General features: G+C 48.5%; 1 protein-coding gene across 5 annotated transcripts in view; it reads left to right on the top strand.

The window, feature by feature from the left end:
* CRMP1 (collapsin response mediator protein 1) overlaps positions 1–12,406 on the top strand; it is a 74,160-nt gene that overhangs the window by 21,176 nt on the left and 40,578 nt on the right. For all 5 annotated transcript variants that reach the window (XM_077878677.1, XM_077878675.1, XM_077878679.1 and 2 more), the window contains exons 2-3: positions 3,857–3,945; positions 9,215–9,399. In XM_077878677.1, coding sequence (XP_077734803.1) covers positions 3,857–3,945; positions 9,215–9,399 — 274 coding nt within the window. The remainder of the gene's footprint in view (positions 1–3,856; positions 3,946–9,214; positions 9,400–12,406) is intronic.

The following is a 12,406-nucleotide window of genomic DNA, read 5'->3' as shown; positions in this document are numbered from 1 at the left end:
GGTTCTTTCTAAATTGCATCTGATCATGGGTGTTCATGGACTCTAGAATGTGGAAATGTTTTAAGATGTGATAGAAGGATGTTTGATGGAGCCAATGCTAGGCAGGAAGTTAGGGAACCTTGGGTCTACCCTACACCCCTGTTAGTTATGTGAACATAGGAGGCCACCCCATTTCTGTATGAGGTCAGATCAGACCTATCATTCCATAAGAGCCACTCCGTGCCAACAGGTCTGCAGGGCATAACTCTCATAAAGTGCAATTCTAAAGGGGTTGTCTGGGCAAAGTATCCTTGTCAAATTTTCCATACTAAAAAGGATCAGTGTTTGGAAAAGATGGAAATTCAATTCCCCTCTTGCATATTCACATTACATATCCATAAAATGAAGGACCTGGGAATTCCTGTTATATAGATAATCTTTTCTGCTTAATCCAGAATTTTCTAAACTCCCTACACGTGGGAATCCCCTTTGGGAGTAGTATCTACTTAAACCTCTGAGCTAGAGTTCCAGAGAACGTGATTCTGAAAATGCCAGTTAAAAGGCAAAGGCACTGCTAATTTTAAGGAGAAAAGGAAAAAGTCACATTAGCCTTGCCTTATTATTGACATGCTGTTTTAGAAATATACTTGCCCCTGAGAACACCAGAAAGGACCCCTTGCAGTAGCTACACACGCTGTCTGCTGGTAGTTGGGGAGGAGGTGGATTTGAACACAGGCTGCACCATCTGATTCTAGGAAGAGCAGGGTGGGGCTGATCTTCTGGTGCTCAGTACATTAAATACCACCTTTCAAGCTGAGCCTGAAAAACCCTCTATTAAATGTGACAGGGCAGACAGCTGCCTGAGGGAGGCCGTGTTCTGGAAGCTGTGCACCAACAGCTGCTGATGACTCACATTTTCTTGCTTCTTGGTACCCAGGAAAACCTGTGAACCAGCTTGTCTCTGCTTTGGATATATAGAGCCCGCACCTCTTCTTTCCCTTGGTCCTGGAGTATCCTCCCTGGGAATGGCAAATTGTGCAGGGCTTCTATCTTAGGGCTAAGAGGCAGGTTGTAGAGCCTGGGAGTGGTTAAGCTTGAAGCAAGAGACCTTCTGCTGTGGAGCAGAATGTGCTGGTTCATACTTGTCTTCCTTGATTCATGGCTTATAGTTTCTTGTCTCATGGCTGTGATAACTTTGCTCTGCATCTTAAGCTATTCATCCGTCAAGAATCAGTTCAGAGATCCACCTGTCTGTTCATTCTTCCATGCATTCATGTATGCATCCATCCATCCCTCTGTCTGTTCATCCATCCATCCATCCATCCATCCATCCATCCATCCATTTGTCCATCCGTCCAGCCAGCCAGCCAGGCTGTGTCCAAATATTGGAGATATAGCACTGAAGAAAATAGATGAAATCTTTACCTCCATGAAGCTTACAGTCTTGTAAGGACAGTTGCAGGGCATAATTGCAGTTGGCACCATTATCCACATCGATGTGTATGCTGGTATCCCCTGTGAGTCATGTCTGACGCAGTCAGTGGGGGGAGTACCATAACTCTGATGTCAGTGGGCAAGTCACCTTTTAGACAAACTTGAATATATAGTGTGTGGGATGTACTGTAGTCAGTACTGTGAAACAAAGTGGCTAGAGGTGTCGGGTTTGCTGGTAGGACAGAGGCGTACAGTATTCTAGACAGGGCAGCCAGTGGGGGTGGGAGGGGATCTGAGTTAAGTGATGCTGAATAGAGACCTGAAGCAAATGAGAGAGTGAACTTTTCCTTGGTAGTGGGATTCCAAATAACATAGGGTCTCACTGACCTTGGCTTTCACTCTGAAGGAAATACGGTGCTGATGCATGACGCCAACAGAGGGTCCTGAGCAAGCTGCATGCCCTGTTTCTGCTCAGCAAGCTTTCCCTGATTCTTTCGTTTGGGTCGACGCTTCTTTTCTAGGCTTGTACAGTATCCTCTGCCTTCCTCTCATGGCTGATGCCATGGACCATTGTGGGGGCTCTGGGGTGCGTTTCCTCAGAGGATCCTGGTGGGATCAAGCCTCAGTTAACCTTAGTGAGCACTCTGTATGGGATTTGCATGCCTGCCTGCCTGGCTGCCTGCCTCTCCCTCCTTCTTCACTCTGGTTTGTGCAGTTGATTCCCATATACACTATCTGCCTTCAGTCCTTGTCTCAGGTTCTACTTTCAGGGAAACCCATGGAAGACACTCCCTTGGAAGTGGCTACCCTGAATTGTTATTGTCTGTTTACTGTCTCTTTCCCTACCCAACAGCTGGGGCTTAAGGAAGAGGCTGTGTTTTATTCATCACTGCATCTCCAGCTAGGAGACAGTAAAGTATAAATAAACACAGGGAAAAACAATTTTCAGCCTCCAAGAAATGCAAATTAACAAATATTCATGATAACCAAGGATGCTTGGTGATTTATACATGGCAATTGGAGCAATACTTTTGGGAAGCTATCTGGTCAAATTTATCAAGGGCCATAAACGAGGTTCATACAGTTTGACCCAGTTATTAGGCTTCTGAGAATTAGCCTAACAATTCAAGCCGAGGGAAAAGCCTTGTGTACGGAGATGTTCATTGCAGCAATAAGTACCATTGTGAAAAATGGAAAGTAACTTGGTGTCTAACAGTAGAGGGATAATTAAACAACTTATTGTGTATCTGTAAGATGGAATATTTTATAGCCACTTACTGATGCTCATGGAGAACATGTCATAACTTGGGAGCACCCTTATGGTACAAGGCAAAAAAGTTGTGTTCTTTTTGGCTCCTAGAATTTGCTGTTTTTTTTGCTGCCTCTGGGCCCTGGCTACCAGTTCTCTCTGTCCAGAAGACACTGAATGTTCACCTTCCCTGGCCTTCTTCCCCGCCACTTGTTTGGAACAGCTCATCTCAAGTTATTTTCTAGGTGTGAGCTGGCTTTGCCTGGCCCCCAGTAAGGGCGGCAGGCCTTTACTTTGCTCCCATGACGGGCACCCTCCCCTTCTCCTCTGGTAACCCTGTAAGCCTATGGCTTGGTAAGCCTCTGCCACTCCCTCCATCAGCTCCAGGAGAGCACCTTCCTCCTGGCTCATCAGGGCCTGGCCTTGGGCTGGGAGCCGAGGCAGTGAGGCAGCATGTGATGGGGGCACAGAGGAGTGGATGGATATGTGCACAGTGATCATAACCACAGGGAATCAAGGAAAGCAGAAAAAGGTGGAGAGAAACCTCAGCATTTTGCCTGGAGGTTGTTCTGGGGGAGTTGCGTTTACCCTATAGTCTTTCTGCTAACTTTTAAAATGTCTCTAAATTAAGGTTTGTTACAAATAATAATTCCTTAATAAACTCCTGTTCTATGAATGGCCTAGTTTCTTCAACAAATGAATGGGATCAGAGAGGGAGGAAGGCTGGTAGAGATCCCAGCAAACTGCAGAGAGCCAGTTGCGGAGTGGAGACCAAGGATGGATTCCCCATCGACCCGCCCACTGTAAAACCAAACAAAATTGAACATGGTCTGATTATTAACTCGTATGAAGGATTTACTATTAATTGGGTCCATTGAGATGATGAGTTGTGGTTACATTTATTTAAAAACCCCTTAATGGTTGGAGATATACACTGAAGTGATGTGTATGGGGAACAGTGTTTGGGATTTATTTTAAAATACCTCAGCAAAAACAAAACAGAAGTGTTGGTGGGGGGAGTAGGATGGGTGCAATGTGAATGGCTGGGTATTGAAGATTTTTGAGTCTGGACCCGAGTGGGCTTTTTTATGCCATTTCTTTACTTTTGAATATATTTGGATATTTTTATATTAAAAGTTTAAAAAAATTTGGCTTTTCCCCAGTGACACTTAAATACTTTGCTTGGCTTTTCAGAGTGACCGACTCCTCATCAAAGGCGGACGAATCATCAATGATGACCAGTCCTTCTATGCTGACGTCTACCTGGAAGATGGACTTATAAAGTGGGTTGACCAAAACACACCTTTTTTTCTTCTTTTTAAAGATTTTAATTTTAAAGTAATCTCTACACCCAATATGGGGCTCAGACTTACAACCTTGAGATCAAGAGTCACATGTTCCACTGACTTGAACCTGCCAGGCTTCCCCAGAACATGCCTATTAAGAAGCTAGTCTCGTGGGACCTGGGTGGCTCAGTCGGTTGAGTGTCCAACTCTTCATTTTGGCTCAGGTCACCATCTCGGGGAACTGGAATCCAGCCCCACATTGGGCTCCCCACTCATCAAGGAGTCTCCATCTGCTCGCTCTCTCTGTCTCTCTCAAATAATAAATAAAACTTGAAAACAAAAAAAAAGAAGCCAGTCTTCCTAGGCTGCCAGACCCTTAAGAGTTCTGTCCCAGGATGACTGTGCTGTGAATATCAGGGATGGAGGGGCGCCTGGGTGGCTCAGTCGGTTCAGCGGCCACCGTTGGCTCAGGTCACGATCCCAGGGTCCTAGGATTGAGCTCCGCATCAGGCTCCCTCCTGGATGGGCAGCCTGCTTCTCCCTCTCCAATGCTTGTGCTCTCCTGGTCTCTCTCTCTCCCTCTCTCTCTCTCTCAAAGAAATAAAATCTTTAAAAATAACATCAGGGATGGATAGATTCAGGGAGGTCCAAACTATAGCTGGGGAGGGGGACAGTGGTTCTGGAGTGCCCCTGCCCTGCCAGCCTCATGCAGGCCATCAGATGCACAGGAGGCAGTGACATGCGCACGGCCGGCCCCTGCTCTGTTGCAGGAAGTGGAGGGCCAGGGAGATAAAACAGCTGCTGCAGGAAGTGGAGGGCCAGGGAGATAAAACAGCTGCTGCATGTTGTCAGCTAGGGACAGGCGCAGATGTCCACCTAGTACGTAGAACTGAATTCACAGCTCTTTCTTCTACCTGCTCACAATTTTTGGATTAGGTGTTGGGAGCCAGGAGAGAAAGGAAGAATGTTAGGACAGAGCCATGGCGCTTAAGTAAAAGACACTCACTTTGTCCCTATTGGCTTCTTCTTTAGCTGTAACATCCCAAGTGCTCATCCGCTCGGTCACTGCATTAAAAAAGCCCAGACTGGGCAACTGAAACCATAGAAATGTATTTCTCCCAGGCTGGAGGCTGCAAGTCCTGGATCAAGGTGCTGGCAGAGATGGTTACTTCTAAGATCTCTCTCCTTGGCTTGCGGAGGGCGTCCTCTTGCTGTGTGCTCACGTGGTTGTCCCTCTGCACGCATGTGCACAGGACATCAGTCCTGTTGGATCAGGGGCCCCATCCTAATGGCCTTATTTTAATTTAGTCACTTCTTTAAAAACCCAATCTCCAAATACAGTTGCATTCCGAGATGCTGGGGGTCAGGGCTTCAACATAGAAGTTTGGGGAAGCACAGCTCAGTCCATAGTGGCTTTGATGTGGCCTCCACATTTTACCAGCTGGCGTTGGAGAGGTTCAACTCTCTTTCGCATAACCAGTGCCCTGGATTCGCTGGCTGCTCAGCATCTTCCCCTGGAGTCTGGGAGAGTAGGAGCCAGAGACCGTGTCAGTCTCCAGCCCAGAGGCAGAGGGGAATGTGAGCAAGGTGAAGGTCAAACAGGAATGGGGTGTATTAGCAGGACCGTCTGGTGCCCATGTAGGCTTTGATGAGGAGGAAGAGGAGGGGGAGGAGGAGGGGAGGGAAGAGGAAGGGAGAGAAGGGCCGTAGATGGCTGTGAGCACTGAGAGACCATGCCTGCCAAGTGCCCATCAAAGAGCTCAGGGAGTGTGGAGCCCTTCCCTGTCTCCCTCTGCCTGCCCCACCAGTCCCAGACTCCGACCATTTCAAGTGCAGCCCGGGCCTCACTTCCTCCGGTGGATTCCCTCCTCTCACTTCTTCCCAGCCACACTGAAAACATGGTACCCACGGAGCTAGCCCAGCAGCTCTCACCCAGAACCTTGCATCCATAAATCCTCTGCTTGGAATGCCTTGCCCCTCTGCTCATTCTCATTCTGACCCCTGTTTCCCCAACCACTCTTTGTCCTGTGGGTCCAGCTCGTGTGGCTCCTCCTTCAGGAAGCCTTCCCTGACCCCCATGCTGACAGTTTTCCTCTGCTGGCCGGCCTGTGTGCCAGTCCCCACACTTCTCATGCTGCTCTTGCCCCTGACTAGGGACGTTGCCTTAGGGCCTCCCCGCCCGGGGCCTGGCACAGTGCCGGATACAGAGACGTACCAGGAGTATTGACCACAAGTGTAGCAGAGGAACCCTGACCTGTCAGGTGGCAGGACCTTGGTCTTAGCCACAGTACAGCCTGGAACCAGAGGGAGAAAGGCAGAGGTGATGGTGGTGGGGAGTGAGGTTTCTAGGTCAGTCCCCTGCTTGGATAAGGAGACAACCATTCCGGGATGAACTCTGGTTTGTGGGCCTCAGGGTTCTGGGGCAGGAGGGGTAAAGGATGCTGACACTTTTGCGGGACTACCTATCTACCAGTCGCAGCAGACTGAGGTTAGCTCCCCAAGAGCCTTGCAGTCCAGGATGTGTATATATGGAACAAGAGCTCATGGGTCAAGCTGCACTTATTAAGTGCTTGCTGTATGAGTGAACACCTAGAGTCATGGAACGGTGGCGGGCCATGTCCAGGAAATATGCGGTGTCCACAGATTCACGATTTGTCAGCTCCTCTTAGTCAGAAACCCCTTTTTATTGGACTCTCTTGTTTCTCCACGTCACCCCACTAAGCAGAGTGAGTCTCCAGATGGTCCTTTGGAGCATGAGTCCCTGGCTGGCTGGGAAGTAGGTGCGGGAGGACTGGGACCCAGAGGGGGACCACCTGCACTGACCCCAGGCAGCACCTCCTAGCATGGGGAGGCCCAGTTGTGTTCCTTCACTTTGAACCCCAAGAATTTCTTTCTCTTATGGCCATTTTGCCAAGTTTTCCTAGAAGCTCTTCAGCTGTGTTATGATTCATTGAGGATTTTGTCCGATTTGTAAGCGCTGGTGACTCAGACGTTGGCCACCGAGCGCGTGTGAATGGGGCGAGGGTGGTGTTGGGGGTGCGGGAAGGGAGGTGCCTGGCCAACTCACAGAGCCTCCTGTTCCCTCGCTCCTTTTCCACACACGCTCCCATTGAGAACCATTTGGGTTCTTCTTCCTGATGTGCTGGGGGTTCCATCCGGTTTAATCCAAGTTTGGGAAGAATCTGCTCCTTCTATGTAAGGGAAGCAGGAAGATAGTTCAGGCTGGTGGGCAGAGCCTATATTAGGCCTGGGGGCACCTGGCTTGAGTCCAGACCACCACTGATTTTCTGTGTGGCCTTGGACAAGTCACCGTACCTCTTTGAATTCTGTTTTCTCTTTTGCAGACTGTGAATACTTCCTATAAAGAGAGGTGACTGTCAGGCCTTTCAAATGGACTCAGAACAATAGTACTTGTTGGCACCGCAGCATGGTGACTGAGTCACACACCCAGTCAGACCCCAGGTACCCACAAGTAGGGCTGTGCTGGTGTGTACAGCTCGTGCCCACTCTGGGTCATGCCCAGGCCTTTGCCGGCATCAAATGTTTGAACATTAGCCTGTCGTCTTTAAAAGCCAATTGAAGCATTAAATGAGATGATCTGAGAAGTGCTTAGAAGAGCCAGTGCTCAGGGTGATCTTCTGCGGTAGGGTGTGGGGCATCTCCTCTTGGACCCCCCGCCCTTCAGCTCCTGACATGTTGCCGTGTGTTTGGAGCTGGACAGTGGGAGGATGGGGCAAGGCAGGAGTCTGCAAATTGAGATGGAAATGATAGAGGGCAGGACATTGGCCTCAGAGGCAGCAGCGCCTTGGTTGTGGGAGGGGTCACAGTAGTGGTTCCTGGCTTTTGCTAGATGTATTCCCGGTTTCAGGACAGGGTGCAATGCCCTGATTCTGTGGAAGAGCCCCATGGGGATCCCTCTGTACCCCAACCCCACTTGCCTAGACCAGTCCTGCCCAGCAGGCCAGAGGAGCCAGGAGCATCTGCTTCTGCCACTTGAGTGTGGGTTCTGTTTGGGGCTTCACGTTATGTTCCCAAAGCAACACTGTCTTGTATCTTCATTACTGGTGTTTTTATGTGACTTAGAATATTGTTGCCTAAGATGACGAGTTCAGAACCACTATATATTTTTTTAAAATAAAAATTGCTCATATTCAGATCTAGTGGTCTTCATCAGGAACTGACCCTGGAGGCTGATGTATCTGCCCTGGTTCTGGCTGAGCCTCCCCTCCACCCCCCGTATATCTCCTGATTCTGGTTCCAACAGATGAAACACAGCCGCCGCCACGTGGGGCAAGATGTGATGGTCAGCATGTTCAGAAAAAGTCTGCTATCCCCAGCATGATTCTCTCTAGGGAGGTGTTACGATGTTAGTGGCTTTTTCTCGCGGGTACTGAGAAGTTAGGCAGCTTTCCTGAGCTCAGTGCTCAGGAGACCTAAAAGGAGAATCCTGGTTGCCTGTCTATGTTAGCTTGCGTGGCTGGCGTGACAGAGCACCCCACACCGGGCGGTCTAAGCAACAGACATTGATTCTCTCATGGGTCTGGAGGCTGAAAGTCTGACATGAGGATGTCAGCAGGGTTGGTTTCTTCGAGGCCTCTCTCCTTGGTGTGTAGACGGCTGTCTTCTCCCCATGTCCTCACATGATCAACTCTCCTTGCGGGTCTGTGTTCTTGTCTTCTCTTCTTATAAAGACACCAATCCTATTGGATTGGGGCCCACCCTAACACCCTTATTTTACCTTAATTGTCTCTGTAAAGGCCCCATCCTCAAATACAGTCACATTCTGAGTCCTTGGGGTTAGGGCTTCAACATAGAGCATTTGGGAGGGTTGCACTTCAGCCCATAGCACTACCTCTCACAGTTTGCAGACCTAAGGGGACTTTAGACTCTGTCTCTTATAGTCACTGTCCTCAAGTGATTGACAAAAGTGTGCGAGTTACTCTGGAATGACAGGCTATTCTGAGAACCCTTTGCCACCACCTCCCCCTGGAAGTCTTCCCAGATTCCTGGGCTGGTGAAGCAGCCCCATATTCTCCCCCACCCCTCAGCTATACTGCACTGTGATCATCTGCCCGCATGCCTCTCCTCCTTATTTACCATGAGCCCCACAAGGCCAGGAGCCCTCCCTGAGCATTCTCTGTCTACCCAGTGTCCTACGTAGGATCTGGCTCAGAAATGTTTACCTAATGGAACTGAAGCCACACAGTTGACTGCCATCTTGTTTGTCTTTTAAGACCCAAAGGCCATTTCTGTTGTTTGTTTCCAGACAAATAGGAGAGAACTTAATAGTTCCTGGTGGAGTGAAGACCATTGAGGCCAATGGGCGGATGGTGATTCCCGGAGGTATCGATGTCAACACGTACCTGCAGAAGCCCTCCCAGGGGATGACTGCTGCTGATGACTTCTTCCAAGGCACCAGGGCAGCACTGGCAGGCGGGACCACAATGATCAGTGAGTTGCACCCCTGCCTTGGGCACATGGACAGTGACTTTGGCTCATCATCGCTGGCAGCAGCAGCAGCAGCATAATGCCCAAGCTACACCAGGCACTTTGCTTAGAGGACCAATTAATGTAATTCTTACCACAACCTCCCATAGAGGCTGTGCCACTGGTGGTACACAGAGAATTTTATAGGCAATACAGACATTTGAAAGTTTGAATTATTTTAATGCATTTGAAGTTAAGTAACTAGCACATCTTGGGTATTATTGCTTAGGGTGAGATTGAAATTCACATTTACATTTTTAGAAACTATGAACTCATTTAAAGAAAAGTATTAAGGAAAGAATGATATGGGTTGTAGGGAGATAAATTAAAAAATTCTTGCACCTGGTGTGCACATGGCTAAAGTTCTGAAACCAGTGCTATAGGTGTTACGGTGAAAGATAGGGAAGTAGAGGCTGAGACAAGTTGCTGAAGGTTATGCAGTGGGGAAGTGGTTGTACTAGTTGGCTTTGATGCTGCAATGCTGTGATAATGCTGCATAATGAACAATCCCCAAACTTCAAGCATCACTTGTTTTTCTTGGTCAAATGTCTGCGGGACTAGGAGCAGGACTGGATTGAGTCTGCTTCAGGATGTGGGCTGGGTTTGACAGGCACCATGGACTTCCCACCCTGGAGCCAACGATCAGCTCAACCATGCCCTTCTCCTGGCAGATGGCAGAAGTACAAGAAGGGTCTGGTAGAAACTTGCCACCCCTCTTGCCACCTTTTGTCTTCACTTACACGCTGAAGTTCTGTTGGCCAAAGCAAGTGCATGGCCAAGGCCAAAGTCCCTGGGATTGCACTCTGCCCATCATGAACCATGGTGAACATGGAGAGGGGAGGAAGCATTGTATACAAACGTACAAGCCATTACCACAGGGGCTTCTTGGGATGCTGGATTCTTTTTCTACAGCATTTTGTAGTCTCCTGTATTTTTTGAAGTAGTTAGTCTTTCTTGGATTCCATTTTTATTTTAAGTTTTGAATTTTATTATTATTTTTTTTAGATTTTATTTACTTATTAATGAGAGACACACAAAGAGAGGCAGAGACATAGGCAGAGGGAGAAGTAGGCTCCCCATGATGAGCCTGATGCAGGACTTGATCCCAAGACCCCGGGATCATGCCCTGAGACAAAGGCAGGTGCTCAACCACTGAGCCGCCACCCAGGTGGCTTTAATTTTCTTAAAGATTGTATTTATTTATTTGACAGAGAGAGAGAGCATGAGCAGAGATAGGGACAGAAAGAGAGGGAGATGGAGAAGCAGACTCCCTGCTGAGGGCAGAGCCTGACATGGGGCTCTGTCCCAGGACCCAAGATCATGACCTGAGCTGAAGTCAGATGCTTAACCTACTTAGCCACCCAGGTGCCCTTCTTGGATTCCATTTTAATAAATGATTTTATTTAAATAAGCAACAGTTGATTTTTAGTATTCTTTCAACTGATAGGCTCTTTGGGTCCAAGTGGCTCAACCCTGAGCTGGCTACAACCCAGCCCATCTCTCTCCCTCCCCTTTGGAAGTACACTGGGCTGGAGCTGGCTAGTGTGGGTGGAGCTCATGTGTCAGAGCTGCCTCGTCCTCCTGAACCAGGAGGGGATGGCCCAGCTCATGAGACAAGCATGGTCCTCATCCCTTCTCCACAAAGCAGCCTTTGTATCTGCTCATTGGGAAAGTGAGAGAAGCCCAGATGTTGGACCTGGATGGTTTTGGACTTGGATCTTAGCTGTCCAGGTTTATTTATTTATTTTTAAAGATTTTATTTATTTATTTATTTATTTATTTATTTATTTATTTATTTATTTATTAGAGAGAGAGAGAGAGAGAGAGAGAGAGAGAGGCACAGACACAGGCAGAGGGAGAAGCAGGCTCCATGCAGGGAGTGCAACGTGGGACTCGATCCCGGGTCTCCAGGATCACGCCCAGGGCTGATTGTGGCACTAAACGCTGAGCCACCCAGGCTGCCCAAGCTGTCTAGGTTTAATCCTGATTGTTGCCACCCAGGGCTGCATGATTATGGGCAGTATTTAGCCTCTCTGTACCTCAGCTTCCTCATCTGTAGGATGGGCTTTATTATATGAGCCTCCCCCAACCATGGTGTTGCTGAAAGACATACATACATGAGGTTCCTGAGTGTAGTACATGGCATATGGCAAGTACTTGGATATAGGAGCTTGGATGGTTCTGAGAGGTAGAGATGGAAGTTGCAGGCTCCAGTGACTTGTGTGGAGTGAGTATAGGACAGAGCCCTGGATGAGGAGTCAGGACCTCTAGGATCCTTGTTTGTTTTTTTCCCATCATCAGCTTTGAGACTCTTAGGGGAGGCCCCCCACCCATCCTTGGGCCTCATCCACCCACCCCATCTGGAAAAGAGTGGCTTTCACAATGTGTTTCATGAAACACCAAAAACCTATGAAAGCACCAGGAGGACCATAGTGAGGGGCAGGGAGGTTCTGAGTCCCCACCCCATGTTTTCATTCAACAGGTGTTTACTGAGGGTGGGTTGCTCTGTGCCAGACACTATGCTGAGTGTTGCGGGAGGGAATAAATAAAGCAGACATGGTGCTGATCCTCCAATGGTTACAGTCTTGTGGGGAGTTATGAATCCTATACGATTGTACACATGTGTCTATAATCTGTGACTAAGGCTACAACAGAAAGCTGTGCACAGAGCTTTGAACTGAGGGACAAAGTGCTCAGGGAAGGTGTCCCTGGAGAAGCAGCATTCATGCAGGGATCTAAAAGATGAGTGTGAATTAGCTGAGTGAAGAGGGTGGAGGAGAGCAGCTCCAGGGAGAGGGAGCACCCTGTGATAGGAGAACACTGCTCGCATTTAAGAGATGATAAAGGCCCATGAGGCATGAGTGTAGAGACTTATGGATGAGATCATGTGAGATTAGACAGGAAGGTGAGGATGGTACCAGTGGTACTCAGTGACTGAGACAGGAAGTTTGGACTTTTCCAAATGGATGAT

The sequence above is a fragment of the Canis aureus genome, chromosome 2 (genome assembly GCF_053574225.1).
Source record: "Canis aureus isolate CA01 chromosome 2, VMU_Caureus_v.1.0, whole genome shotgun sequence".
NCBI classification, from domain to species: Eukaryota; Metazoa; Chordata; class Mammalia; order Carnivora; family Canidae; genus Canis; species Canis aureus.
This window is presented reverse-complemented; position numbering and strand designations above follow the sequence as displayed.